The 26,265-nt window shown below is 43.1% G+C and overlaps 2 protein-coding genes across 2 annotated transcripts in view; one reads left to right on the top strand and one right to left on the bottom strand.

Annotated features, from left to right (window-relative positions):
* Positions 1–353: 353 nt before the first annotated feature.
* Positions 354–11,103, top strand: rflna (refilin A). The gene is made up of 4 exons (XM_037778440.1): positions 354–824; positions 924–1,272; positions 7,079–7,188; positions 7,320–11,103. Exons 2-4 carry the CDS (start codon positions 1,054–1,056, stop codon positions 7,651–7,653), a joined length of 663 nt encoding a protein of 220 aa, XP_037634368.1. The 5' UTR covers positions 354–824; positions 924–1,053; the 3' UTR covers positions 7,654–11,103.
* A 2,663-nt stretch (positions 11,104–13,766) lies between these two features.
* Positions 13,767–26,265, bottom strand: part of ncor2 (nuclear receptor corepressor 2) — a 105,274-nt gene continuing 92,775 nt past the window's right edge. The window contains 12 exon segments of the mRNA XM_037778280.1: positions 13,767–16,813; positions 16,989–17,168; positions 17,792–17,989; positions 19,267–19,320; positions 19,427–19,569; positions 20,926–21,060; positions 21,203–21,384; positions 21,535–21,665; positions 23,768–24,264; positions 25,355–25,538; positions 25,661–25,957; positions 26,063–26,158. Coding sequence (XP_037634208.1) covers positions 16,617–16,813; positions 16,989–17,168; positions 17,792–17,989; positions 19,267–19,320; positions 19,427–19,569; positions 20,926–21,060; positions 21,203–21,384; positions 21,535–21,665; positions 23,768–24,264; positions 25,355–25,538; positions 25,661–25,957; positions 26,063–26,158 — 2,294 coding nt within the window. The 3' untranslated portion in view covers positions 13,767–16,616.

The raw sequence follows: 26,265 nt of genomic DNA, 5'->3' as shown, positions 1-26,265 counted from the left end.
TCTCCGGCTGCGGTCGGAGGTGATAACGTTTCTCTTCCTGCTTCAGCCTCAAAGCCAACACTAGGATCAGCAGTGATTCATGGAGAGACCTTCGTCTGGTCAGCTAACATTACTGCCAAGCAGGTGAAATATAGAGTGATATTGTGGTTTTAGCTGACGTGTGTCGCCTCACTGTTTTGAGCCATGCTCGTTCATGTCTATGTAGAGCGAGCACAAGCGCGAGCCCGACGCTGACTTTCGTTGACTTCACGGCCACAGGTGTCGCTGTTAACAAGCATTTCTGAAAGTTACAAATAGTCCCTTTAATACCTAGCTGCTCATTTTAAAATATTGATATAACCAAACCAGCAGCTCCAGCAGGTATAGGGGTTTTGGGTATCTTGCTCAAGGGCACTTCAGCAGATCATAAACTGCCTATATAGGCCTATAGAGCGAGGAGGACGTGCACGCCCCTGTCGGTTGTACATGGAAGTGATCCAGATCATGAGGGCTGGACTGGATCCAGGTGCAAAAAAAAAAAAAAAAGAAGCCTGGCAGGATCATTAAGAAGGAGCTCTCCACTGGAGCACACACACTCACACACACACGCACACACACAGTCAGAGCAGAGCAGAGCAGAGCAGCTCTCATCCTGATCGGTGCCAGACGCACAGTCCACTTTTTGGGTTTTTGTCGCGACTTTTACTACATTTGTGTTTTTTTTTTTAACTTAAAAATAATAACACCTTAATAGTTCACTTTGGTGTCAAGTTTTTTTAAGTTTGTGGTTGATTTTTCCTATTTGTTGGAATATAATTTGGGGATTGAAGGTGGACACTTCACAGGTACAGTAAAGTTCCAGGAGAAATAAATAACTCTGTGGAGTTTTGCAATGATTTAAATGCATATTTCCTAAATCTCCTCTTCTCTGCTTTGCTTTGCAGAAGTCATCTTGAAAAAAAAAAAAAAAAGTTCTCCCAGGATTGTTTCTTCTTTTTCGACGCGCAGCTTGTGTCAGCGCGCCTTCGTCTGGTGGTGGTGTTTGTTTTTCTTTGACTTTGAGTCGTCCCAGAAATGGTGGGGCACCTACATTTACAAGCGATGGATGATAGCCTGAAAGGAAAGAACCGAGAAGGGCTGCTCGACAGTCCGGATTCGGGTTTACCTCCCAGTCCCAGTCCGCCTTTCTGCTCCCTCTCTCCGGCTCCCATCGAGTCGAGATCCGGCAGCTGCACGACGCCCGTCGAAAGCCATCATGGATATTATAAAAAGGAAAGCAGAGAAGGCAAACTGGTAAGAAACATATATTGCTTTTATTTAACCTTCTTGTTTGACCCGTTTATAAACTTTATCATATCACAAATATGGGTTTCTTTCATCTGATTGCCCCAAAATAACATGGATGAAAGTAAATCATCATTTCTGGGGGGTTTCTATGATCAAAACGGAGGTATCATTTCATGTAAATGAAGTTTATTGACCATAAATTACAGAAAAAAAGTGTAAAACTTGGTAATGAGTTGGATGAAATGTTTTATATTATAATATTTATAATATTCTGACTAATCTTTGACATATATCAATCTGTGATAATCCATCAATATTATGTTCCACTGATAGTCAAAATAATTCAAGATTTCTGCTTTTTTTACAAAAAAATTTGGTGTAATTTCATGGAAATAATGTTTATTAACCATAAATTCCCCCCAAAAAAGTGTAAAAACCTGTGGTAATGAGTTGGAACGAGGTTGGCTAAAAAGGTGTAACACAGAATTAGGTGGTAATTTATACTTTATGCTTTATAAACTGTCAAACCAGACCAAAAGTTGCAAGGTCGACTGGAAGACAATAGGAGGGTTAATCTTATCATTTGAAATTGTAATCTGAAAGTGTAATCTGTGTTGTGTCCAGAGTCATTGACACACTGGATACAAAAAGGTCCTATAATGGCTAAATAATGACTCTGAAACTGAAAATCTGAGAACATTTTAGTGTTTGGCCAAAAAACATATTTCACTTCAGTCCCACTCTCACAACATCTGGAAGCTCTTTCTTTCTCTCTCTGTCAGAAATTCCTTAGTTGCAAACTTCTGATGTTGCACTTGTACTGTGTAGATGTCACCAATAAGCCAGTAAAGATGTTTTCCTTTTCACTCTGGTGCATCAGCTGGGCTCTTACTACATAGTGTCACAGGGGTCAGAGAGTTGATTAGGACCACTTGGGTTTCCCAAACTGGGGGTCCGGGGACTCCCAGAGGTCCTTGCCAGGATTCCAGGGGCTCCCATGCAGCAAGGTGACGGAGAGCTTTACAACACTAGTTAACTTCAAATCAGTAGCACGTATCTGAGTGACGGTGTGTGTGTCATGAAAAAGTTTGGGTCAGGCTTCTTCTTCAAGGTCTGTCATGTCAGCCATGTTGACAAGAAGGCCGAAGATTAATGAGTCAGATAGCAGCAGGTCTGCGACCTCTGTTCAAACCACTTTAAAGCTGCAGTGGGTAGAATTGGAGCAAATATGATTAAAAGAAAAAGTTGGTTTTATGAAAAGGTCACTATATCCTGACAGTAGTGCATGAGACAGGTAATCTGAAAAAATCTTGTGTCCTCCGGTGCTCCTATAACAGCATCTGCAAGATTTCACAGACTGGAAGAAAACAACCAATCAGAGCCGAGCTGGAGCTTTGCCGTCTCTGAGCAGCTGTCAATCACTCGCGAACTCTGATTTACAGCTAAACAGTACACTACAAGAAGTTTCTGAAAACATTTGTGGTGAGAAATAGGCATTACAGTAACAGAATATTGATTCATATTTGACCAGAGCTGCCTGGTTTGACCGTTTGATCGGAGTTTGCGAATGAACAGCCAATAGGAACGCTCTATCTCTCTCTGAAATGACCTGTGATTGGCCAAAGTCTGCCGTCACGGGATAGATTTTTCTAAAGCCTGAAAACAGAGCCATGAGGAGGTGCAGAAGTCTGGTTTTCTCTCAGAACACTTGAATTACAATATGCTGAAAGGTTATTATGGAAATTTTGCCCAATGATGCCAAAAATATTCTTCCTACTGACGTTTTAAATGTTGTTTGTTAGATCGGTAACCAATATGGCTTGTGACCCTTTAAGGTGAAGCAATGTCCACTCGCAACCCTTCTTCACATGTCTTTAACCAAAGACTGATATTTAATTCTCAGGTTGTTTCATTTGAATAGCTTTTACAGTCCTTCCTTGGTAATCATCATCATTTTTCCTTATTTCCTTACTTGTTACTCATCTCTAGTTGATTGACAGCCCTCAAGTTGGGAACCTCTATATCAGATCATCTTATGTTTGGGTTTTTCGGTATTTGCATTTTAGAATTGTGACTCTGGGGATTACAAAAAAGTTTTAAAAAGTCATGTCGTGTCTAGCTTGTGTTAATGTTAATTAGTAGGCTAGTTTGCGCAGTTACCTGATGATGAAAGTGTCTCGCTCAATCTATGAGGGATGCACCGATCCGACTTTTTCAGTACCGATACCGATACCGATAGCGATATCTGGCCTTTGGGTATCGTCAGATACCGAGTACCAATCCGATACCAGTGTAAACCTTTTTAATACAGCAACAAATTGGTCAAAACTTAAACAGGAATTCGAATTCCAGTATATAATGTATATAATATATAAACATAGAATTTAATTGAATAGATCGGCCCCATTAGAGTCAGTATCGGCCCAATATCTGATCCGTATCGCTGCATTTCCAGTTAAAATTGTAGGAAACAGAGAATAATGTGAATTTGATTCGTCTCAAAAAGAATGAAAAATGAATGTTGGCTTAAAGAAAAAATAAATCAGCGTCTGGAAACCAGGGTCCTGCTGGATTTAGTAAAGTCAATACACCATGTACAGTATGTGGATGTGGTAGCAGTTGATGTCAGCAGTGAAAAGTATCCCTGTTCACGATATCACTATTAGATATCTGCCTAAGTCTCCGCAGGTCCAAACATAAAACTGAAATATTTAGAAAAACTTATGACCAAATAGTCAACCATTATTACGTTGTTTTAATTAACTTATTTAGTTGTACACTTTTTTTTTATTTCTTGCATTATATCTTTAAAAATCCAACTAGCTCTTGGGCGTTGTCAGTGATAATTACATTTAAAAGGTCAAACTTCATGATATTTCCAGCAATATGTGCAACAACTGTACTTTACTGTAAATGCACCACTCAAACAGTCAGAGCACCCTAAGGCAATGTTAGTACTCATTCAGCTGAGAACAGACATGACAGTGCACATAGTAGATTATATATTCCATGGGAACTACTGTAAGATTTATGATAATTGCCTAATTTCATATCAGTGATACGCTGCAGTGATTTGTGTCGCACATGACGGGGCTTATTTTATTGAAAATCATTTTACAGGTCACTCCCAGTTTCAAAAAGAGTCTTTCAAGAACATGTCAGCGCAGGTCGGGGTGGCTTTTTAAAGTGTCTGAGGGAGGGAGGCCTCAGAAATGCAGCGCTGCATCTTGGGAAGTTGCGTGACATTGGTTTGCAGAGAAAGAAAGACAGATCCTCTAATCCTCCGGAGGTTCAGATTAGTAGGTCTCCTCTGCTTTGTGGTTTTTAAAGATCAGTCCTGAATCAAACCTCTCCATCAGATATAGATTTTTACAGTTGTCAAGTGTGTGTTGGCCGGACGAGAGGAGGCGTACATGTACCCGATTTTTTTTTTTTCAAAATCTATTTATGTGTTGTTTTTGTATGCCACCTAAGAACAATCCTCAGGGTCTATTTTAGGGTGCAGGGGGCTTGTTAGGGCGGTTGCAGGCCGTTGCATAAGTGTTTGATGACCTCTCACTTCTAAATTAAACGCGGAGTAACCCTCAGTCTGTTTTCAAACTGGGGTCAAATTTACGCAGATGTGGGATAATTATTCTTATACTTCTTAAGATACATGTATGAACGACGGAACAAGAGGGATTAGATGCATGATGGCTGTGGTCACGTAATCTTGGATGTTTCAGAGCTGTATAAGTACAGTACATGTCCTGTACAAGGATACCGGTCAAGTGTAGGTGGATTAGACAGGAGGACAGACAGGAGACAGATCTCATGACTTTTCTAAATCTGCCTCGCTGTGTGATACTGATGCGTCCTTGCAAACGCAGGATGCAAAGTCAGTTCACTTCGCCAAAAGGCCAGCAGTTGGAAAAGTGTGTTTGAGTTGGCGTTTTTCTCACTGCAGCTCTGCATTGTGCATTGTACATTGTGTGGGTTGCTCAGCTGCAGACTATTTTTCCTGGGCAGAAATGTGCTTCCAGGGGGGGGGTTTATGCTTTGTGAGCATGCTGGGGGATCCACTGCCTGGAGGTGACCTCCCCTCCATTCACGAGTGTTTGCTTTGCACAAGTTGCCAGAACACACCGTGGAGAAATACCTGGGATGCTCTCCATGCCGGAGCAGCGGAGGTAAAGACATTTTTTTAGGTCATGAAGCAACAGCAGCAGAAACTGAGCAGCCTGCAGATTAACTTTTTTTCAGTTCAAAACTAGCAGCTGTGCAAGTTCAGCTCCACCGGCGTTCAGATAGTGCGTGGTGATGATCGTGGGCCGTAGGTAAGACGAGCTGCCGTGCCCTTGGCCTGTTCCTGCTTGTCCCCTGTAGTGGCATGTGCGCTTAACCGCGGCCAAACCGTAGCATGTGACAGCCTCCCCCGTGTAACGTGAGAGGTGCCGGAGTAGTGGTCGGGGTGCCATTTGATTCAGATCGGTCAAAGACACACACATGCAAAGAAAACGGTCAATTACAACCTTGCCTCACGGTGTGTGACAGTATCTGAGCTTCTGATTGGTGCAGCTCTGTTTTCCCCTTATGGCTCCAAAGGGGCGACTCAGAGGTCAAGGGTCAGTATTAAAACAGAGCTGGTTTGTACAGTTAGTTGAGTACAGTATATCTGTATCCCATCTGGGGTTGTGCTCTGAATTAATCCCATGAAAATGAATGCAGATTCCTACAGGAATTTAAAGCTGCGGTGAGTAGAAATGGAGCAAATATGATTAAACATTTTTTTTATAAAACGGTCGCTATATCCTGACAGTAGTGCATGAGACAGGTAATCTGAAACAAATCACGTGCCTCTGTGTCCTCCGGTGCTCCTAATGGCATCTGCAAGACTTCCCAGACCGGAGGAAAAACAACCAATCTGAGCCGAGCTGGAGCCCTGCCGTCTCTGAGCAGCTGTCAATCACTCACAGACTCCGATCAAACGGTCAAACTAGGCAGCGCTGATCAAATATGAATTAATATTCTGTTACTGTAATGCCTATTTCACGCCTCAAATGTTTTCTGAAACATCTTGTAGAGTACTGTTTAGCTGTAAAATGAGAAAGTTTGTAACGCAGCCGCCGTGTTGAGATCAGTTGTGAAAATACCAAGCACCGCCCACCAGCCGGAGCACACTTTCACATTTTACATCCCTAAAAATCTGAATTTACTTAAGAATCAAGGAATATGACAAAGGCACATCGACATGATTAGAGACTGTCTTCTAGTTAGATAATATGTTCCCATGAGACCTCTGACCTCCCTGTGGAGGCAGCAGGTCAAAAGAGAATCATTATTATTTTCAAACAGCATCATTATCCACATTTCTGTAACTACTGTAGGCCCAACATCTGTAAGCCTATTTTCAGTCCACACACACACACACAGGCTGTGTCATCATGGCCACACATCTCTAGCCAGCCAGAAAGAGATTTACCACCAACGCTTCATCTGGCTGGACCCACACAGTGTAATTATCTGAATTAAAATGGAAGCGTTGCCCCGACCGACTGCTGTGCTTCTTGTCTAATTGTTGCTGTAGCAGTAGTCGTGCCGCGGACAAGGCGAGTAGTTCTCATGAGGGCGGATCAAGGATCCTGGAGAGGGTGGGGACTGCAGTCAATGTTTTTAATTTGGGTTCCTGGCTCTGCTCAAACCCCCGACCATGCTGGGATTTTTTTTTACTAGAATTCCTTGAATGGACATGTTGGCAGGCTGGTTACAAACAGTTCAGCAGTTCACGGATGTTTTTTGTGAGATTGTGACTCTTGTGTTTTCCCCTGCACAGCTGCCCTACCTGCTGCTGAACTCCACGGGCACGGACCCAAAGACTCGCATGCACCCCGTGTTCTTTGGAGAAAGCATCGAGGTTAACCCCAAACCAGAGCAGGAAATCAAGTAAGGGAACTTTGACACATGAAGACAAAGTATTGGTTGCAACATGGAGCTTGGTTCACTCATTATTCTCTTGTCAACACTGCCACCTAGTGATCAACTTTGTTTCTAAAGAGTTGTCATCTCCTTTCCAGGTGCAATTCCGAGGTAAAGTACGACTCCGACAAGCACTACCGGGACCGAGTGTTCTGCGCCCCCGTTCCCACGCCCACCTCCTTCAGTGAGACAGTGGTGGCAGTGCGCAACTGCACCTGGAGGAGCTACAAGTCCCAGGTGTACCTGGAGCCGAGGCAGAAACCCATCAGCTACCAGAGCACCACCATTATCTACCCGAAACACGCCAAGAACACTTTCCGCACCACGCTCAACTACAACGCCACGGGCTCCCGCCGCTGGTTTGTCTCCACGGTGCAGCTGGAGTCGAGTGAGGATACCAGTCCCTGTATCATCTACACAGAGGACCTGTAGGGCCCAGAATGCACTGGGAGAGGGCTGCCTGGTGGTTTGTTTCGGAGGACGAGGAACTTGGGAAGGCCCGCATTGGAAGGGAAATACTTCAAGTAATACCCGGAGCCCCTAAAAACCCTACTCTGTTCATCTTTACTCGCCATGGAGGAAACTCTTGGAACCCTTTAGTGACATTTCACCTGTATTTAGACTTTCTACTGATGCAGTCTTTAAAAAGGGAGTCTGTCCTCTGGCAGTTTAAAGCTGCACTTCAATGGTTAATGTCTTATTTAATATACAAGAGCTGACAAATTGGTGGCCTTTGCTCTCTTTCAGGTTTTATTGTAACCTCAGTGAAGGCAACAGACGGTAGACGTCTGCGTATGTAGAGAAGAGTCAACATGACACGCGTGGTGGATTTCAGCCGAGCCTGCGCAAACCCAGTCACACCAATGCAAAGCTTTCTAATATGGCTTTATTGCACTTGTTTTCTATATATCACAGTCCTCCCAGTGGACTTGACATTGCATTGGGGGGGGTTTCAGTACTGCATATGAAAAATTGGACCAAAGATATTTTTGAAACAGTTTATCTCTTTGTAATAACTCCACATACTGAGACAGAACACTTGCTTTTGTTGTAGCCTAACACACGTTCAAACAGCAGCTTGTCTAGTCTGATCAAGCATTTAATTAAACTCAAGGGCACATTGCAAGGTGTCCTGTTCATTCACCAGAGTGGTCTCTAGAATTAAAACTGAAGGATCACAGCGCAATAACCACAGAGAATATTTGAAAGCCTCTGAAAACTTGGTTTCAAATCTTAGGTTCTCTGTAACATTGAATATTCAGCCGTGTTGGATCACTGCAGTTATGGTTTTTACACCTGTTAATCCTAATGTCCGTTAAAACTTAATTTGAATACTTTGGTGAAGTAAATGTCGGCATTAAGGGTGCTTTGGTAAACAGGTTCTTTGTTAGCTTGTTTGGCTGCAGAGCAACAATCAATGAAGTTTTGGGGGAAAAACATCCTTAGTTATTATTTATTAAGAGTTGAACACTTATAAAACCCAGTTAATCTGCTTCACCAGGACAACACATCATCTATAGGGAATGGGAATGTGACGTCACCGACAGCAAGTTGGCCATTTTTGGAGGATAAAGCGTGAGAGTGCCATCCGCTGGCTGTTTACTTCAAATGTCAAATAACACAAAACACTGCACAGTGAATACGATTAAAAAACTGAATTGTAGTATATATAGCATAGAGTCATTTGGCATTCTACCTACCCGTTTGTAAATTGGACATCGCCCTCCAAAGATTAACATATTTTAAACTGCTGACGGGTGTTCACCAACGCCAAAACACATCAGTGACCGTATTGGGTGCAAGCTGTCAAGGTCCTCCTAATTTGCAAGGATCAATATCATAAACCAACTTCAATTTTGTAACATAAGGCCCCTTTTGCCTCTCTCAGCTTCTATTTATATGGGTGACCAGTGACAGATAATGACAGTCTACCGTAGCTCCGTACGCTACCCTCCAAAAATGGCGGCGCGCCCCAGAATGCTCCGTGATTCCCATTCCCTATAGTTCGTTAAAAGATGATTGAGAACTTGCATTGTCTGGTTTGCTTTTATTCCAATCAGTGAAACTGTTTGTTTTGAACCTGCTTTGGTGTCAGATGGTCGAGCTCGTCACACAAAGTGCCAAAGACAATCAGGGGGAAGTGTTTGACGATTTGAATCATTTCTCTGTCACTTCTCTTGGTACTGAACAAAGTGTACTGACTCACTCGTCTACTTCTCCATGACAGTCAAACACAAAAACAATTTCCAACTGCAAGTGTCTGGATGGTTTAGTGATACAAGAAATCAACATTTCAACTGCCTCTCAAAATAACAGGCTAACACTCTTCTGAATTAGGTGGCACCAGCTATTCGTAAATGCATCACTAAGTTTGTGCACTAGTCGTTAAACTTGTGATTTATTAATCATGTTGCACCATTAAAACTTGAGGAAAGTCGAATACTTGCTAGGAAACATCTGCAGCTCAAAAGAAAATCAACGCTGTAACTAAACATGAAGTCACTGTAGCGTCAAAAGTTATAGTTTTAGGGGGCAAATGATATATTAAACTTAACTAGTAATCTTTTGTAAATGTAGGTAATACGTTATTTTATTTACGAGTGCATACATGGAGAAATCTGTGTTTTTCAGTGTAAGCATTCTAGCAGTATTTGATTATGCTAACGTTATTCACTCATTTAGTCCGACATTATTAATATCACGTTACGTAATTTTAGTAATTTTGTTACTTTAGTGAAATTTGATTTTAAATCTTCCCAATTGTTGGTCAGATGTTTCAACCATATTGCATACTCTTCACTCTAAACAGGTTATATATTAGCAAACTAATTTATTTTTTAATTAAATTTCACACATATTTAATAACAACTACTTTGTGTGATATAATTTACAACCCCTTTTGATTTAGTGAAGTATAAATCTCTACCTAAACATTTAAACATTATAACTATAGGCTTGAATTTACGAATAGCTGGTGCAACCGAGTGTTTCGAATGTTGTTTTCGGATATCAACAAATTGTCATTGTGGGCGTGTTTCTGATCCGAGGTAGCTGAAAAGCATCCAACCCCTCTGTAATTACCGACATGTAAAAAGTGGAGCAGTGAAACCACATCAGATTTCCCTGTTGGAGATGTAAAATAGATTTTTATTGAGCTTTTCATGACTTCTTTTTGTCTGTCTTGTATATTATTGTATTGTATGTATATTGTATATTTAGAAAATGGCAAATATTGAAACTTCAGACTTTACCTCAAATTTTCATAGGTATCAGTTTTACTTCATTGTAAATCCATTTTCCAGACTTTCAGCTGAGGTTTTGAACTTGCGGTCTTGGTATTTTTTTTTTTTAGTTTGAAAAACCCTCCAGGTAAGTGTAGGAGACACACGGAGGGCACGAAGCTGAGGTGGTGCATCAGTACTGTAAGATGGGTACTGGGTTTTAATGAGGGAACAGTAAGTAGCGATACAAAGAGCAAGACAAGAGGAGAGAAGTCAGATCTGCTCTTTCAAAAGAAACATTAAAGATGAGATGAGGAAATCGTTCTAAAGATGGCTTTTTTATACTAAACAGTAAAGTTCCTGGCAAGATGATGGAGAGTTTTGTTATGTGTAGATGGTCTGCGAAATGTCAGAGAGTGATGAGAGAAAGTTGGTGTCAAGTTTAATGCGTTGGTGGTTTTTATGTGAGATACTTTTGTGTTTCCTAACACTTGATTTTGTTACTGTAAAATATTTTCCTGTTGTATATGTGGCATCGAGGCACTTCATAATTCTCTTTATATTTTTGTACGTCAATCATCGTTCTTGTTCTGATCAAAGAAAATAATTTAAAAAGATGTATATCCTAAATGAATAAAAAGAAGCAATTCCCAAACCCTAATTCTGCTGTATCGAGTATATTTGTTGCTTAATTTTGATCACAGGACATTGTGTTTGCCTGCTTAGTCAAGACAGTCTCATGGCAGTTCGTGAAATAGTTAATCTATTTGATTCATGTATGTGGCGGTACTGAGTTCCCCAGACTTTAGTTGTTCAGTCAGAACTGAAAAACAGTTCCCATCCACATAATAATATAAAATAAAATGCCTTCTTAATAATAATAATGAACAAATGCCTCTTCAATAATGAACAAATGCCTCTATATTAACAAACAATTAAGGAAACTGAAATATTGGTTTGTGTTTTTCCTTTTACCCTCCTTTAAAGTTTTCCCAAATAAAATACACTAAAAGAAATGGGTATAAAGGGTTTCATTGAAAATCAACAAATGAATAGAATACAAAAATACAGCCTGCAGGCGTTAGGCTATCGTAAGGCAAGCCAGCTGTTGCACAAATAGCACCTAATCGTCCCAGTGCAGGTAACCTAATTGGTTGGCACTTAACTTGTTTCCCCAACTAGGAGTCAACACTCTCAACAAACAAAACACAAAGATCACAGAATCCCAAAAGGGCCCAAAACAGACCAGAGTTTCTGGTAAAGCTGATAATACATGTTACATTGAGTGAAGGAGAGATCAGAATGACACTGGGTGTGCAGTTTCCCTCCTCTTTTAAGCCCTACAGAAAGGGCGTCGTTACACCCTGATTGGCCAAGAGGGGAATGCACCAAGCTGCTCTCAACTATCATTTAAGAGCCAGTCCCCACACCCTGCGCAACAGGTGAACTGAATAACCCTCTAATCACTCAGCAACTCAACCAAAAAAACACCAGGGAAAAGGGAAACAACAGCAAGCACCAGAGAATTGGCAGCTGCCACATGTATATAGACACGAATTTCCCTTCTTTTCGTGACGCGCTCAGCACGACTTTCAACAACGTATTTTTCCGTGCGTTTTTCTATGAATGTCCAGCAACACATGACGCATGTGTCAATTTCCGCTCCAGTCTTTTCAAAATAAAACTACTCAGTTAGGTTTAGGAAAAGATCGACTTGGTTAGGCTGGGGCAAACAAAACTACTTAGTTAGGTTTAGGAAAAGATCGTGGTTTTGGGTTAAATTAACGTAAGTTACGTGACAAATTAATGAAATTCAACTTGTGGTTTCATGTGGGACATGAACAGCGGTCTCCTGGGCGAAAAAGTCCTGTTTTTTGACCAGCCCAACCACCCCGACCTCTTTTCTACGCGCTGTTTGTCGCTCTTTATACTTCCTGGATCACAATTGCATACATACGGATTACATAAAAATTGATTTTGTGCCGACCATCACGAAAAAAAATTGAAATTTGTGTCTATGTACACGAATAAATATATCACATTACTATTTTACAAACTGCTGTGCGACTGGGCTGGCTTAGCGCAGGATTAAAATTGTCCGTCTGAAAGAAAGAGGGAGTTCTCCAGACACGGAGAGGGACGGGTCAATCATTTTGGTTTCCAAGCCAAAGTTAGGATTTATGAAAATACAGTTTTCCATTTCAAATGCAAATGACATTACATGACTCAATATTGACTCTCAGGAAGTTTCTTAGCAGTAAATTATTCATCCATGAAGATTTTCCTCTACTGACAGCAGCACAGTAAAGTCCCCACAACATAAATAATGTTTTATATGATGTCCTCAGATATGGCTTGCTTGCCCAAATTTGCTCTTCATCTCAGTGGTCTATAGTGGACAAACTATTAGAGATCAATGCCTAACCATAACCATTTGAGGTCAATGCCTAACCTTAACTATTAGAGATCAATGCCTAACCTTAACCGTTCGAGGTCAATGCCTAACCTTAACTATCTCGTGAGAGTTTCTCCAGTTTGCTGGTTCCCTTCTAGTCACTACCCAGTATATTGTACTTATGTAAGGACTTTGTTATATGTTGTAAACTGAGAAAGGAAGGCTGATGACAGTCTTAATTTCATAACATTGTCACCTTGTAGAGCTCATGGGAGTTATGTAAGGAGGGGTGGGGGATCATAACAGACATACAGTTTGACCTTCAAACATGCTGAGTGATAGTACAGAAGATCACAGGAGACCAGTAGCAGCACTACTGAGAGCTCTGCACTTCATCACATTCAGAGTCACTGCAGCATTAACGAGGGCCACGACTGTATTTTATCATTTTGTTTTCTTCAATTTATAGAAAATAATTATTAGTGATGATCTCCAGAATTCTGTCTAACACATTCAATGTATAACTGTTTAAAAATATGCTTATACTGCCCCCTGGTGGTACTCAACCCGCATTACTTTGGGCCTGTCAAATGTCCATCCATCCATTATTTGTAACCGCTTATACTATTCAGGGTCACAGGGGGGCTGGAGTCGATCCCAGCTGACATTGTGCAAAGGCGGGATACACCCTGGACAGGTCGCCACACATAGAGACAGACAACTATTCACGCTCACATTCACACCTACGGACAATTTAGAGTCAACAATTAACCTAAACTGCATGTCTTTGGACTGTCGGAGGAAGCCAGAGAATCTGGAGAAAACCCCTGTCAAATATCCCTGTAGGGCAAAATGAATGAAACAAAGTGTGAGCATGCAGAAACCCAACACAAACACACAGCAATAAATAACATGACTCCGAGACCATGAATGGCGATAAGCTTTTTATTTAAACATTAAGGCAGTGTCTTTTTTGTTTTTCATTTTTACACTGCTATCCACAAAGCTTGCTGGTGGGCATGTAGAATTTAACCATGTGAATATTTCTTTTATTTTTTATTTTTTTGTTTGTAATACCAACCTTGAAGCAAGCCACATAAATATTTACATCTCTTCAGTTTTATATACAATCCTTGCTATTATACAGTGGGTTATAATAAAAAAAAAAAAAAATCATTATGCACAAAATGGTTGAACAATGTACTGTTTATGTCAATCCCCCCCCCCACCCTCCCCCCCCTTTGACAGTCCAGGGAAAACACATCAGCAATCAACTTTCACGTTTTGAATGATTATTTAAGATTTGTGACATGATTGAAGATCAAAAAACAAAAACTGTAAGAACAAAAACAAAAATGGATGCATGTTAAAATTCATTTCAGTATACTTTTTTTAAAAACGTTATTAGAGCGTCTTCGGTTTAGGGAACAGCTGGATATGGCTTAGTCTGTTTACCGTCACATTCTTAAATTTCATCAGTGGATAAATGATATACACGCAGAGAGATCAATGTACAAAGCCTGGCTGCCTTGCCTGATGAAATTACAAACCCTCCATCAGTCTTGATAAAAAATAAAAAACAAACAGGTGTGGCATGCTGGATGCTTCACCGACGACAGGTAGGATGAAGGAGGGAGAGGAGGTAGTCCTATAACAGTCATGTTTGTGAAAATCCACTGTGACAAAAATGAACTAGAGATAAGAGAGGTAAGTCTTTCTAAACCGCTAAACAAGCTCACTGCCGTCGAGTGTTCAGTCAGAGGACAGAATTCGTCACATTTACACAGAAGGGTGACCTTTTACAATACTGCAGTAAACTGTGAGAACTAATGTTACATAAAACTACCAGGATGCTTTTGAATGCCTTCCCCTCGACTTCCTCTAACCAGTACAAACACAGGGGGTGCAATGAAGTACACTTGAATGGGTCTCGTAGTGGAGAAAGCATTTGATGCAGGCCCAGGTGAGGTGTCCCGTGATTTGAAGATAAATCTAAATGAGTGAAGAAAAAAAAACTAAGGCTGTGATGGATTTTGGAAACAGAAAAAAAATGCACACAAAATGTTTTTCCTTTTTTCAAAAAGAGGACGTTTCATTTGCTGTTTTGTTTCCAGATTTCCCTGCGTGGACAGTATAAACCCTGTCATGGGGGGCTAAAAGAAAAAATTGTGCGTCACTTGGTAACTTCAGTACTGTATATGTAAAATAAATGGCACTTAACACTAGGAATATCTCATAACTGTACAAAATCTGCCTGGATGAGGAGTCAGGTCTCAGCTCCTCCTCTAGGCAGTAAAAAGGTCAGAGGTCAGACCGTCACAACAGCTCCTAGACGGGATTGTAGCGGGCCAGCTGAAGCGGACGCCGCCGTGGACCGAGGGTCACAGAAAGATGGCTTTATTTGTCACCTATTCAACGCCAGCGAACTCCAAGTGATGCTGAGGAGTTTGCCTTTCAAGCAGCTTTAAGGTTGGTCTGTGCCCGCTCGAAGCGGCTTCGTCGTTGTTCACTAAAATGTGATTGTCGCTTTGAGTGCGGGAGCGATAAAGACCAAAATAAACAGGTGTTAAAGGATACCTCCACGGTTTGGATTTCTATGCTGTTCTTGAGTCCATTTTTCACCTGCCACAGGAAATACAGATTCTTAAAAATGCCGTTGTGAACAGACTGACAACTAAGTGCTTAATATCCAAAAACTGGTTCAACAAACACAGACATGATTAATATAAAAACAGTGAGAAAGTGTCACTTGTTTCAGGGCCATCCGTCTGGCAAATCATCTCTCCCCACGTGGATGCCTGAAGTCAACAGGCCTTCGCCGTTCCTCAGGACCCCACCTCCACCCACCCCCCTAATATATGACGACATCAGCAATGAACAGCATGTTTACCCTGTAAACCAATGATATGACCCTCCCCGCATAATCTCTGCCCTCCCGCCCCCAAAAAAGATACATCATTGCAGATAATAGACAACAAATGACACCATCAAAAGTTCACCATCAAAATGTACTAAAGGTCTCAGCTCACGTTCCAAACACAGGACTGGACTGACTTGAATTTAAAAGGAGCAAAAGAAAGAACCAAAAACAAGAAAAAACAAGATGTTGATTCTCCTCCCGTCGCCTCGCGTGTGTTCTTGTAGTGGTAGCAGTGCACAGGTCGCCTGCACCTGGAGTTCACCGTGAAGAAACGTGAGAGGGTCCTCGCTGTGTGTGGGCCGCCGCTCTCAGGTCAGATCTGGGGTCAAAAATCTGTCACTAGAGCGGCCGTCGTCATGCTCCTGACCAGACCGACACCGCGACCTTGGAGTCCCTTCCACGCAAGTGTCAGCACGTTAGAGACGGTGCACCCAAAAGGTGCAGGTCAATGTGTCTATATTGATAAGGCCAGTGAGGAAAAGTAGCAAAGTTAAAAAAAGAAAGGAAAAAAAAAAAGTGATTTGTCCTTTAGAGTAGTCCTGGAGTGAATGCATAACACGTAAGTGCAAACACACACACACGCACACACACACACACACACACACACACGGAGCAGCAGTGTCTCAGCTCGTCCCTGCTTGGCGTCTCAGGTGTGTGAAAGGAGAAGGACACGATCCTTGCTTGACGACTGACGGAGGAAATGCAGAGTGGAATGGTGTGGGGTAGGTTTGCAGACGCCTCAGCAGGTGTGGGGGTGTGTGTGTGAGTGTGCGTGTGTGTGTGTATGTGTGTGTGTGTGTGTGTGGCTGCAGCAGCACAGAGTTGGTTAGCGGGTCTTGTGGTACGATGGATTTCCGGGTCACTCACTGTCAGACAGGGTCTCGTATTGAGACATGAGCAGAGGTTTGGGCTCCTCCTCCCAGGACCGGCCCTGTCCAGGTCCTGGCCCCGGGCCCTGGCCCCCGAGCTGGCCAGAGGAGGGCGAGGGAGCGGACACGGTCCCGCTGGGGAAACGCATTATCAACGGATTACACGGGAAGGGAGTTGGTGTTGAGCCTGCGAAAAAAGCAGAGTGACGGAATTGTTATGATGAGTTCAAAGGTCGACTCCAGCCCTTTCCGACGGGGAACTATTAAGACATGTTTTACTTTTCTAGACAACCACTACAACAGAAACTGTATTGAATCAGTTAATAGTAAATCAATCAGAGTCTCAAAACGGGGTTTTCTACCTGTGGATGAAGGCCGATCCTCCCAGACACGGTTGGTAAGAGGAGTTCGTCTGTTGCAGTCTCCCTCAGAGTGGACTGAGGACACAGAGGATGGCCTCTCCCCGCCTGACAGGCCTGGTCCTGGAGATTTGGCCTTCCGCCCATTAGAGCGCCCGCTGCCCTTTGAGGACTTCCCCCCACCTGCAAGCAGAGAAGAGCTTAAACCTCCAGTGTAACAATCCTGTACACAACATTTCCAGCTCTGTTGAGAGCTGTCCTTCTACCCTACCTGTTTAACCCACAAAGTATAACTGAAGAACTACTGCAACCGCATTAGATCTGGTTGAAGAGTATAGTATGTTATGTGCATACTGTAAATGAAAACACATAACAAAAATGGACTTTTCAGTCCTTCGGTATCTTTCTTGAACTATTATAATAAATTATTGTGTGATAATACTGTTACAAAATTAACTGGCAATGTGTAAAAACAGTCAATAAGCATACGAGCCAAATTATAAAATGGGGAGTCATTAAATGTAGTGGATTAAAGTAGAAATAGATTTCCTCAGGCAGATGACGGCGCTCGAAGAGAAAAGGCACAGTTGTGTTTGGGTCCTGAACAGCCAAGAGATCCCTGTCTGATGATCTCGGGTCAGTTGTAGGAAACTGAAATAATTTGACACAAAGCTTGGTGCAAACCAAGACAGGGTACTGAAGGTAAAATTGAAAGCCGTCAATTACACCTTTGGGAACAGGATAAGCAAAACTTTATCGGGGTGAAGAAAACAGACAAAATACAAAAGTGTCTGAGGATGTCGCACCTTGTGAGAAAAAGTCATCAACACGTCCGTCGGCTACGGGCATACCAGCAGACACAGCGGAACCCAGCGGGTTAGCAGCGTTGGATGGAGAGTCGGACTCGTCGTATTTGCCCATTAAGGCCTTCCTTATAATGGCCTCCAGGCCTATTGAGTTACCAGGGGTCTCTGGAGGTGGGTGGCAGCGGACGCTCACGGGTCCTTTGAAAGGAAGGAGTGTTAAACAAGTCAGATGGAGAAAGGGACTGAAAGTACAGAGTGTAATCAGGAGCAGGAAGAGAGGGCATGAAGTTAATGATACAAGAGTAAGAAGAGGGGTGCAAGTTGGCAACGCAAATGGCGTTTTGCCCCAGCCATCCAGACGAGTTAGCCAGCTTTAAACATGGAATTGAAACTGTTAACGGCATCAGAATGTCTGGTTGTTGCGTGTTCGGTTGTCAGAATCGATACTTCAACAGCGGACTTGAGTTCTACAGAAATCCGACAGGATCACAACAGTTTCAGAGCAACGGGTGTTTCATTTAACAAGTGACCGTGCTAACTGGTGACTTTCAGCCGGATGCGTCTGTGGTTGCTCGTAGTAACTAATGTTAATGGCTAACGTAGATAATACTTCATTTAACTTGAATTTAAAATTGATTGAAGACTTTTACACATACATCCTCTGTTGGTGTTTTCAACAGCTGGCGTCACTACGAGCAACCATGACGCATTTAGCTGAGAGTCACTAGTTTACACGGTCACTCATTAAACCAAAACACCGGCGGCGTCTATGGCTGCAAGCTATTAAACATGTTGACTACTGTTGGACTGAGGACACCTTTGTAGCGCTCATTTTAAAACTCAATTAACTCAACACTCTGAGTCCATGTCAAGGTATTTGACGTTCTGTACATGACCACAGATAACGTCGTTCTAAGGGACTAGTGTATGCTTGGAATTTCTCGCTGGTTTTAACGTTACATTCTAGGATCCGTTGCCAAACTGCGTGCGCACACTTGCTTACATCATCATTGTTTGCAACAGACAAACATCTTTAATTAAGAAAGGTTCTTTGCATTTGTGCTGCATTCATATTTTAGTCTATCCATGGGCACTATATACTGTAGGTCAGTGGTGCCTGGAGGCTGCCCAGAGGATTGGGATGAGAAGGGGATGAATTTCTTTCTCCAAAGTCTTGCCAGCATCTTGTTTCATTTTGCTCGCCCGTGTCATGTGGGAACACAGGTCAAGTTAATTTCCTTTGTAAACGCCACCTCTCACACCACCTTAAGACCTTGTAAGATTTCTGTACGTCTTTCACAACAGCTCTAGTGTGAACACAAGCAGTCGGATAGAGAAGGCAAAAGGTTAGTAGCGAAGAGAAATCCATGTTTAGGATAAGGGTGGGGGATTGGGTGGCCACTCTTGTGTCATGAAAAGCTGTCTTCTCACTTCAAATCAATTTAATAATTGATGAGGTTTAAAAAAAAGATTACCTGCAGTTGTAGACGCCGGCATGTTGAAGATCTCTGTTCCTGGCTGACCAGCATCTGAAGGTGGGAACAGGGTTTCTTTTTTAAAAGGCCATTCTGTTTATTAAATCACACGTACGGTTTTTCAACTGTGCACTCCTGCCTGTGCTGAGGTCAGACTTACTGAAATCCACCTCGCTTCCCGGCACCGTCATCTTCTTGATCATCTCCTGTTTCTTTGACCTCACGATATCTGAGGTGCTCTCAGTCAACTTGCTGAAGAAAGCTGGAGGCTGGGAGGCATTGGGAGGGGAACGGGAGCCCATTCTGCAGGAGGGGAAACGAGAGCCAGGTGAACAATGGAAGATTGAAATTTAGAAACAATAGAATGCAACATGCCTCAGGTACTCCTCAAAATTGAGGCATCAGATGCTCTTCGTGGGTATTTGAACCACTCAAAATGAAATAGCAGATAAAATCTTCCATTTGTAGGCAGCGCTTATATATTTGCAATTTAATTCTTTTGGTGATCATCCAAGGCTCATGACCTCTGGTGAGGGTTGGAGCATCAATTGGCTGATAAATTGAGACCCCTTAATCATAATAAATAATTTCTAAAATCAGGACAGCATACACTCCCATCCTGGAAGGGGTAATATGCCACTTTGTGCCTGTGAATATTCAGCTAAGGTTTGGAGGTTCAGACACTCAGGGCTTCATCATTGACACAAAGCAGAGATGGAACTAAACTGGACACTTCACTCCTCAGCTGTGTCCTGAATTTGTCAATTAGCTGGAGTCTTCTTTCTAGCATCCTGGCATAAGCTTTCCAAGGGAGACTTAGCAAAGTGACACCTGATAACTGGAGCCCACCTGCTAGTCCCTATTTTTAAAAATGGGAAGCAGCACCCCTCTCTGGAAGCCCCTTTGATTCACCTCCATCCTCCGCGCAACATAGGGGAGACATGTCAAACATTTTTCATCTGACGGTGAAAAAATTGTCCGCGAAAATAATATAAAAGTCATGTCCATCATAAACTGAACATAGTTAATTAGCGTTTTCTGTGGAAATCTACAGCAATATGATGTGTTAGAGGCTGTTCACGTGTCTAATGATGCGAGGAAAACGCCAGACGTGCCGCTTTCATCCTTTTATCAAAGGTACTTGGGAGGTTGCGCACCTGTTGTGCCTGCCGTTACTTAGCAACCAAAACCTGCGCACTGTGATGATGATAATGAGGGTGAAGTTGCGGTAATTTAGCAGGAAGCCTCACTGACTAAACTAAACAAAGTCCAAAACAAAGATAAATGGATTTCCAGCGCCGTAAATCCCTCACAGTAGCTTTACTGCTCGATTTGTCTGTGTGAATTTGGCTCACCTTTCAACCAGATGTTGTGGGCGGTTCTTGGGCGGAAAGTGTGAAGCCAGTAAAATAGTCCGTGGGACAGATCGTAAAGCTCTGGGTAGTCCTGCACTAAAATGATTAACTTCTCCTTTGCTGTAGGCTGGTATTTACAGAAGAAAGAAAAGATATCTGCTGGCTAAGATTGGTTGTTCCTCGTCACATGACAGCACCGCGTTGCTGCGTTCCAGTAGTTGAACTACTTTTATCTCGTCGCTCTCGCTTTTGAGCACGCTTACCACGCGTCTACATTGACAACAATGGATTTGAGGCCCCTTACCCTTGCTCTCCCGGCTCGTTTGAGTAGGAGCCCCCTCCTTGGACCTCCGGTTCAGAACTGGCTCCAGCAGGAGACACCGGTTCAATTCCATCATTTGAAACACTGACGGGTGACGTCTTGGGCTGAGGAGGAGACCTGCAGAGAAAAACAATGACAGATACAATCACAGCGTAAGTTACATCGATCCAAAACGATCAATCCTTGGTGAATCGTTTACACGATGAACATTAGTAACACAGGGTTAATAACAGATATTTCTGTTGTTCCAGACTCCTACCGGTCTCTGTTGCGTTCTCCACCAAGGCCCTCTTGATACCGGGACCCTTGGGCAGACTCCTGTGAGGTGGGTGGGAGCTGGGAGGCACTGGGTGGACGGGTCAAGTCCAGGACAGGCGAGCCGTGGTAGCTTTGCTGCTGCTGCTGCTGGCTCTGCCTGGTGTAGTCTTTAGTTATCACCTCCTGTTTACGTCAAGACATGACACGTCAGAAATGGAATACCTATACCGTTCGGCACTTTAAAGCCACATAGGAAACATGCTACATAAATAATAAGATATGAGTATCGTTTGTTATTTTGCCATTTGTAATGCCGTGGTTGAGCGAACTTACACTGATGTGCTGCGCCAGGGTGACCACCCTCTGGCTGCCTTTAACGCAGGGGGACAGGGGCTGCTGGCCCGGAGACAGTCTCTCCTCAGACGGAGGACGGTACAGACCGTGTGGCTCCATCTTCTGTTGAGCTGCTGAACAGACACGCATGTTCACCCACACACACACACGCATCGAGAGGCAAAAAAAAAAATCACATTCACACATGGGCAAAAGTTAGTTTTGTTTTTAGTCCCTGGAGAATTTAAGATCTCTAAAAATGTGCTAATGAGAACATGCATAACTCAGAAATGTCTGAGCATCCGTCAAGACTTATGGTAGATAAACATTTCATGTAGCGTCTGCACATGAAAGCTCAAAGAACACGCTTTCCCTACAGAAATACTATATGACAGTGTGTGTGTGTGACAAGCTACTTCAGATCTCTTAATTATTTATAATGAACTCTTTGCATACAGACCAAGCAAGCGCAGCTTTGACCAGAAATGATGCTAAAATTGACTGGTTCTGCATCAGTGAAAATGAAGAAGTCACAGAAAGTCACTTTATAACGGAAAGACCAGGTTTCCGCACAGAACAGATTTTTAAAAAAAGAGAGAAAGGTAATGCCTTAGAGACGAGGAGAATACAAACGCATTCACTGTACACTATGAATAAAAGAAGCTATGAATACTATCTTAACTCAAGATAGACCCATTCATGCTTAGCCATGAATATATGAAATTATGGTTGAACCATTGTGGGAGTCTATTTCAAGACTTGTTTCCCTCGTGTGTCGTGTCTCACCGTGTGTTTTCTTACACAACTCTTGCACTACAGTATTTATCTCAGGAGTGTATGATGTAAGCTGAGCGCGGGGAGCAGCACTGACTGTATGGACTCCCCAGAGAGGACGAGTCCCCTAGAGGGACAGGATGCTGTGGTTTCTGTTGTTAGCTAGCAACGACAGAGAGAGACTCGTTTTAACAATAGCCTGCATTTCCCTCGTGGTTCGCTCTCCTAGTTTATGAATACAGTCTGGCGGTCTTTGTCTGTTTTGAGAGGCATGCTTCCTGTTAACTTCTGTACATACAAGAGGTTTTTTTTCTTTTTAAACCCACAACACTCATTTGAACTCACTCAGCATGCAGTTGCCCCACAGGCTTGTAATATATATATATATATATACGTGTGAGTGGCTCTACAGCAGAAAACAACAAATCACATTCCAAAATGACGGACAAACTCCCAGAGGCTTGATTGAGAGAGATGTGTTGAGCGTTTGGCATGTGTGGAAAGAAAAAAATAAACAAAAAAAATCAGCATAAATTACAGTGAGGAACATGCAGAGATTTTGGGGGGGCAGAAGCTGCAGTACCCCCCTCCCCCTGGATGGCTGAAAGTCTTTTCCACGTCCTCCTGTGCAACACCGGTGCTCTCCGGGACCCCAGGAGTCAGTTTGGTGGTTGGTAAGGCTTTTTCAATGATGTTTAATGAAAGGGACTGTCACACCAATTCTCTATTCCCCTTTAGGGTCCTGGTTTACATGTGGTCATTGTCCAAAGTAGTGCCCAGCAAATAGGTCTATGAGTATCTACAGTAAAGACATACAGTAGTGAGCCGCCGCATGTATAAAGCGAACGTTTGAATTACAGGCAGTCTCATTTAACATGGGATATAAAAGCCTCCTGCAGTGAAATGCCTTTTCAAGTGTCTAAAATATTCTCGTAATGCCCACTTGGACGTGGTGAAATATTCTGTTTAAAGTAAGCAGCCGAATGGGAGGGAGGAGGGGTGCCACATGTTAAATTCAAGTCCTCTACGAAAAGAAAAATGAAAATAAGCAGCGAAGGATGTTCTGCCTTGATGTCCCACCATGTTTAGCTATCTTAAAATGACACCTTAAAGGACACCTAGGATCTTCTTCATGGAAAATTAAATGTGTTGAGGTGTTAGCCGTTAATATTTGATCAAAAACCGCCTCTTCTCATTTAATCTCAAGCCAGTCGGGTTCAATTTGGACAGGCTAGATGTTTAGTTTTCCAGAGGGCACCCTTGGTGGTCTTTAAGTCGGTAAAGAAACTAATAGTTAAACTGGAAAAAAAGCGAAAAAAGTATAGCATTGAAGGAAAAAATAATGTAAATGAATTGGGCTGATTTGATAATGCCAACCACCACAGCGTGCAATAGGCCACAGACTGACGGGGGAGGGTCTGGGTGATGAGGGGGGACCCTGGGATCCAGAGCGTCTTACCATCAGTGGCGCTGCTGGCAACAAGCGAGCCCGTCTCTGCCATCCCCGTTTCACAAGAAATTTGACGCATAATAATCGCGTTTATGAAGTTGGCCGCAGTCATGGTGGTCTTACCGAGTGCTCGGAGCTCTTGTTCCTGAATGGACATCGCTTTGTTTTGAGTCTTTTCCCTACTAGGTGTACCGCTTTCTCCGCGGCCAGGAGGGTTATCCGACTGGGGAGGCAGCAGGTGCTGGGGCCGGCCTGAAGCCGAGGGATAGGGACCTGGGTACATTCCTCCTGGGCTGGGGCAGGACAGCTTGGGGTCAGATTTACCGGAGGGCCCGTGCTGGTCCTGCACGTGCTTGGGCAGACCACCCCTGTTTTTGCCTCCGTCGCGACTCTGCTCTTTGGCTACACTTGAGGCCATGGCAGGTGGGTAGGCCTCAGGGGGCACACCTGTCCTTTGGAGGTGGCCAGGGTAACCTTGGTAGCGGGCCGGCCCTGAGGAAATGGACCTGCCAGGCCAAACAAAAAATGCTTAGTAAACAAAACCATCAAAATGTTCTCCTTGGTTCTGAACACTTACGGCCAGGACACACTGGATGCATGAGCAGCGCGTGACGGCTACCTCGCTGAACTTTCATTTCATTATAAATGTCATTTATATTTATTTTAGACAGAAAAAGGAGAAGAAGAAGCGTGTGCTCTTTTATAAATAACAGTAATAATCCACATTTAAAAGCTGGTACTCTGTTAATATATGAAGCCATGCAAGTCACTGTCCTGTAGGCCTGACCCGAATGCTTCGAAGCTTCGACCATTGCCATGATGATCAACCTCAAAATCAGTATTCGAATGCTTCGTTTTTAAAATTTGTTTTTATTTTTTTATACAACTATGTATAAATAATGTATAAATCCTAAAATAGCCCATGAAATAAGGAATAATCCAACAACATTATTCATTATTCATATTCAACATGAATTATTATTAGTTATTCTCAGACAGATATCGCTGTTTGTTGAGTGTAGAGGTGCGTGTGTGTACAGTAGTGCGGCAGCGGCAGCCTGCCACTACACAATGCTCAGCGAAGCTTCGAATATCTTTGAATATTTCTCACCAAAGCTTCAAAGCTCAAAAAAATGGTATTTGGGACAGCCCTACTGTCCTGCAAATATTTCAGAATAAAAGCCTTGTGTTTAAAAAAAAAAAAAATGTTTTACTTTGAAACGAAAACAGAAAGTGTTGAGTTAAAAATAAATATTAACTTTCGCCATGTCTGTGACATATTTTACAGATATAGACATTGAAAATGTAATAATGTTGCTGGTATGATGTCAATATACGGTCAAAAGACACGCAGAAAAAAATAAACGAGACCTAGAATCTGAAGAGACGCAGCTGACACGCAGCCGAGCCGCACTGCTCACGCGGGCTGTGTGGCTGCTCTAACCTGTTAAAATGAACAGCGAATTAAAAAGCACGACATTTCGCGACGCACACGCTGCTCAGACGTCCAGTGTGTCCCGGCCATTATGAGAAACGTAGCTCAGGAGAATTTCCCTGTGTTTTCTTTGCAAATACAGAAACTAAAATGCAATTTACCGAAACACAGATGAGCTGGAGTGTTCGCTGACAGAAAGAGCCTTGCCCCCAGTGTTGTGCAGGACACTCGGCCTCTGCTGCACGTTCTCCTGGTTTCGAGGGGACACTGGGGAGTGCTGGTGGCTGTATGGTTGGGAGGAAGGCCTCACACTGCTGCTGCTGCTGGCCAAGCTGTGTTCTGTACCTGAGAGGCACAAACAGATTCATTTCATTTCATGAACGCATTACTCTTTCCTCAAATTTTGTGCTGCCAGTGTGTTACTTTTAACTTGCACATAAAAATGAAAAACACTATCTGCTCTCCACCTGGTCGCCAGATGGGGGCGTGCTCCACATTTCCAAGAGACCCGCCCTTCTCTCTGTCGCGCTCTCGGTCTCGGTCTCGGTCTCGGTCTCTCTCTCTGTCCCGGTCCCTTTCCCTTTCGCGGTCTCTCTCCCGTTCTCTTTCCCGATCTCTCTCTCGGTCGCGTTCACGCTCCCTCTCTCTTTCCCGCTCTCTGTCTCTCTCCCGGTCCCTTTCCCTCTCTCTGTCACGTTCGCGGTCTCTTTCACGCTCGCGCTCTGAAGATGCGCCTTGCATCTTGTTTATGTGCGACTGCCCAACTGTACAGAAAAAGGTAAACAGAAAACAAGAAAAGATTATAAAAACAATAAAAGTGCAACATATTTAATCTGTAGGTGAGTTTGCTTGTGTGAAGGGAATTGTACCAGGTGAGATGGGGGAGGTGGTGTAAGGCCTGCCAGGGAAGGTGGTGGCTCCTCCGGGGATGTAGGTGATGCGATCCATCGGGGAGCCGGCTGCCCCTGCAGAGGGAGGGACCAGGACAGGTAAGTGTGGCACCTGAGAAAGATCGATGATTCCTAGGGGGCAGAAAGAGGAGAAGGATAAAGAAAACTCCAATAGCTGGTCC

This window comes from Sebastes umbrosus, chromosome 8 (assembly GCF_015220745.1).
Source record: "Sebastes umbrosus isolate fSebUmb1 chromosome 8, fSebUmb1.pri, whole genome shotgun sequence".
NCBI classification, from domain to species: domain Eukaryota; kingdom Metazoa; phylum Chordata; class Actinopteri; order Perciformes; family Sebastidae; genus Sebastes; species Sebastes umbrosus.
The sequence above is the reverse complement of the archived record's forward strand: the minus strand, read 5'-3'. Positions and strand labels throughout refer to the sequence as shown.

Bases quoted from the DNA above. Each gene is read 5' to 3' on its own strand.
- rflna (XM_037778440.1), top strand. From the start codon at position 1,054: ATGGTGGGGCACCTACATTTACAAGCGATGGATGATAGCCTGAAAGGA. The intron at 1,273-7,078 runs GTAAGAAACATA...TCCCCTGCACAG, and splicing joins AAAGCAGAGAAGGCAAACTG to CTGCCCTACCTGCTGCTGAA. The intron at 7,189-7,319 runs GTAAGGGAACTT...TCTCCTTTCCAG, and splicing joins AAACCAGAGCAGGAAATCAA to GTGCAATTCCGAGGTAAAGT.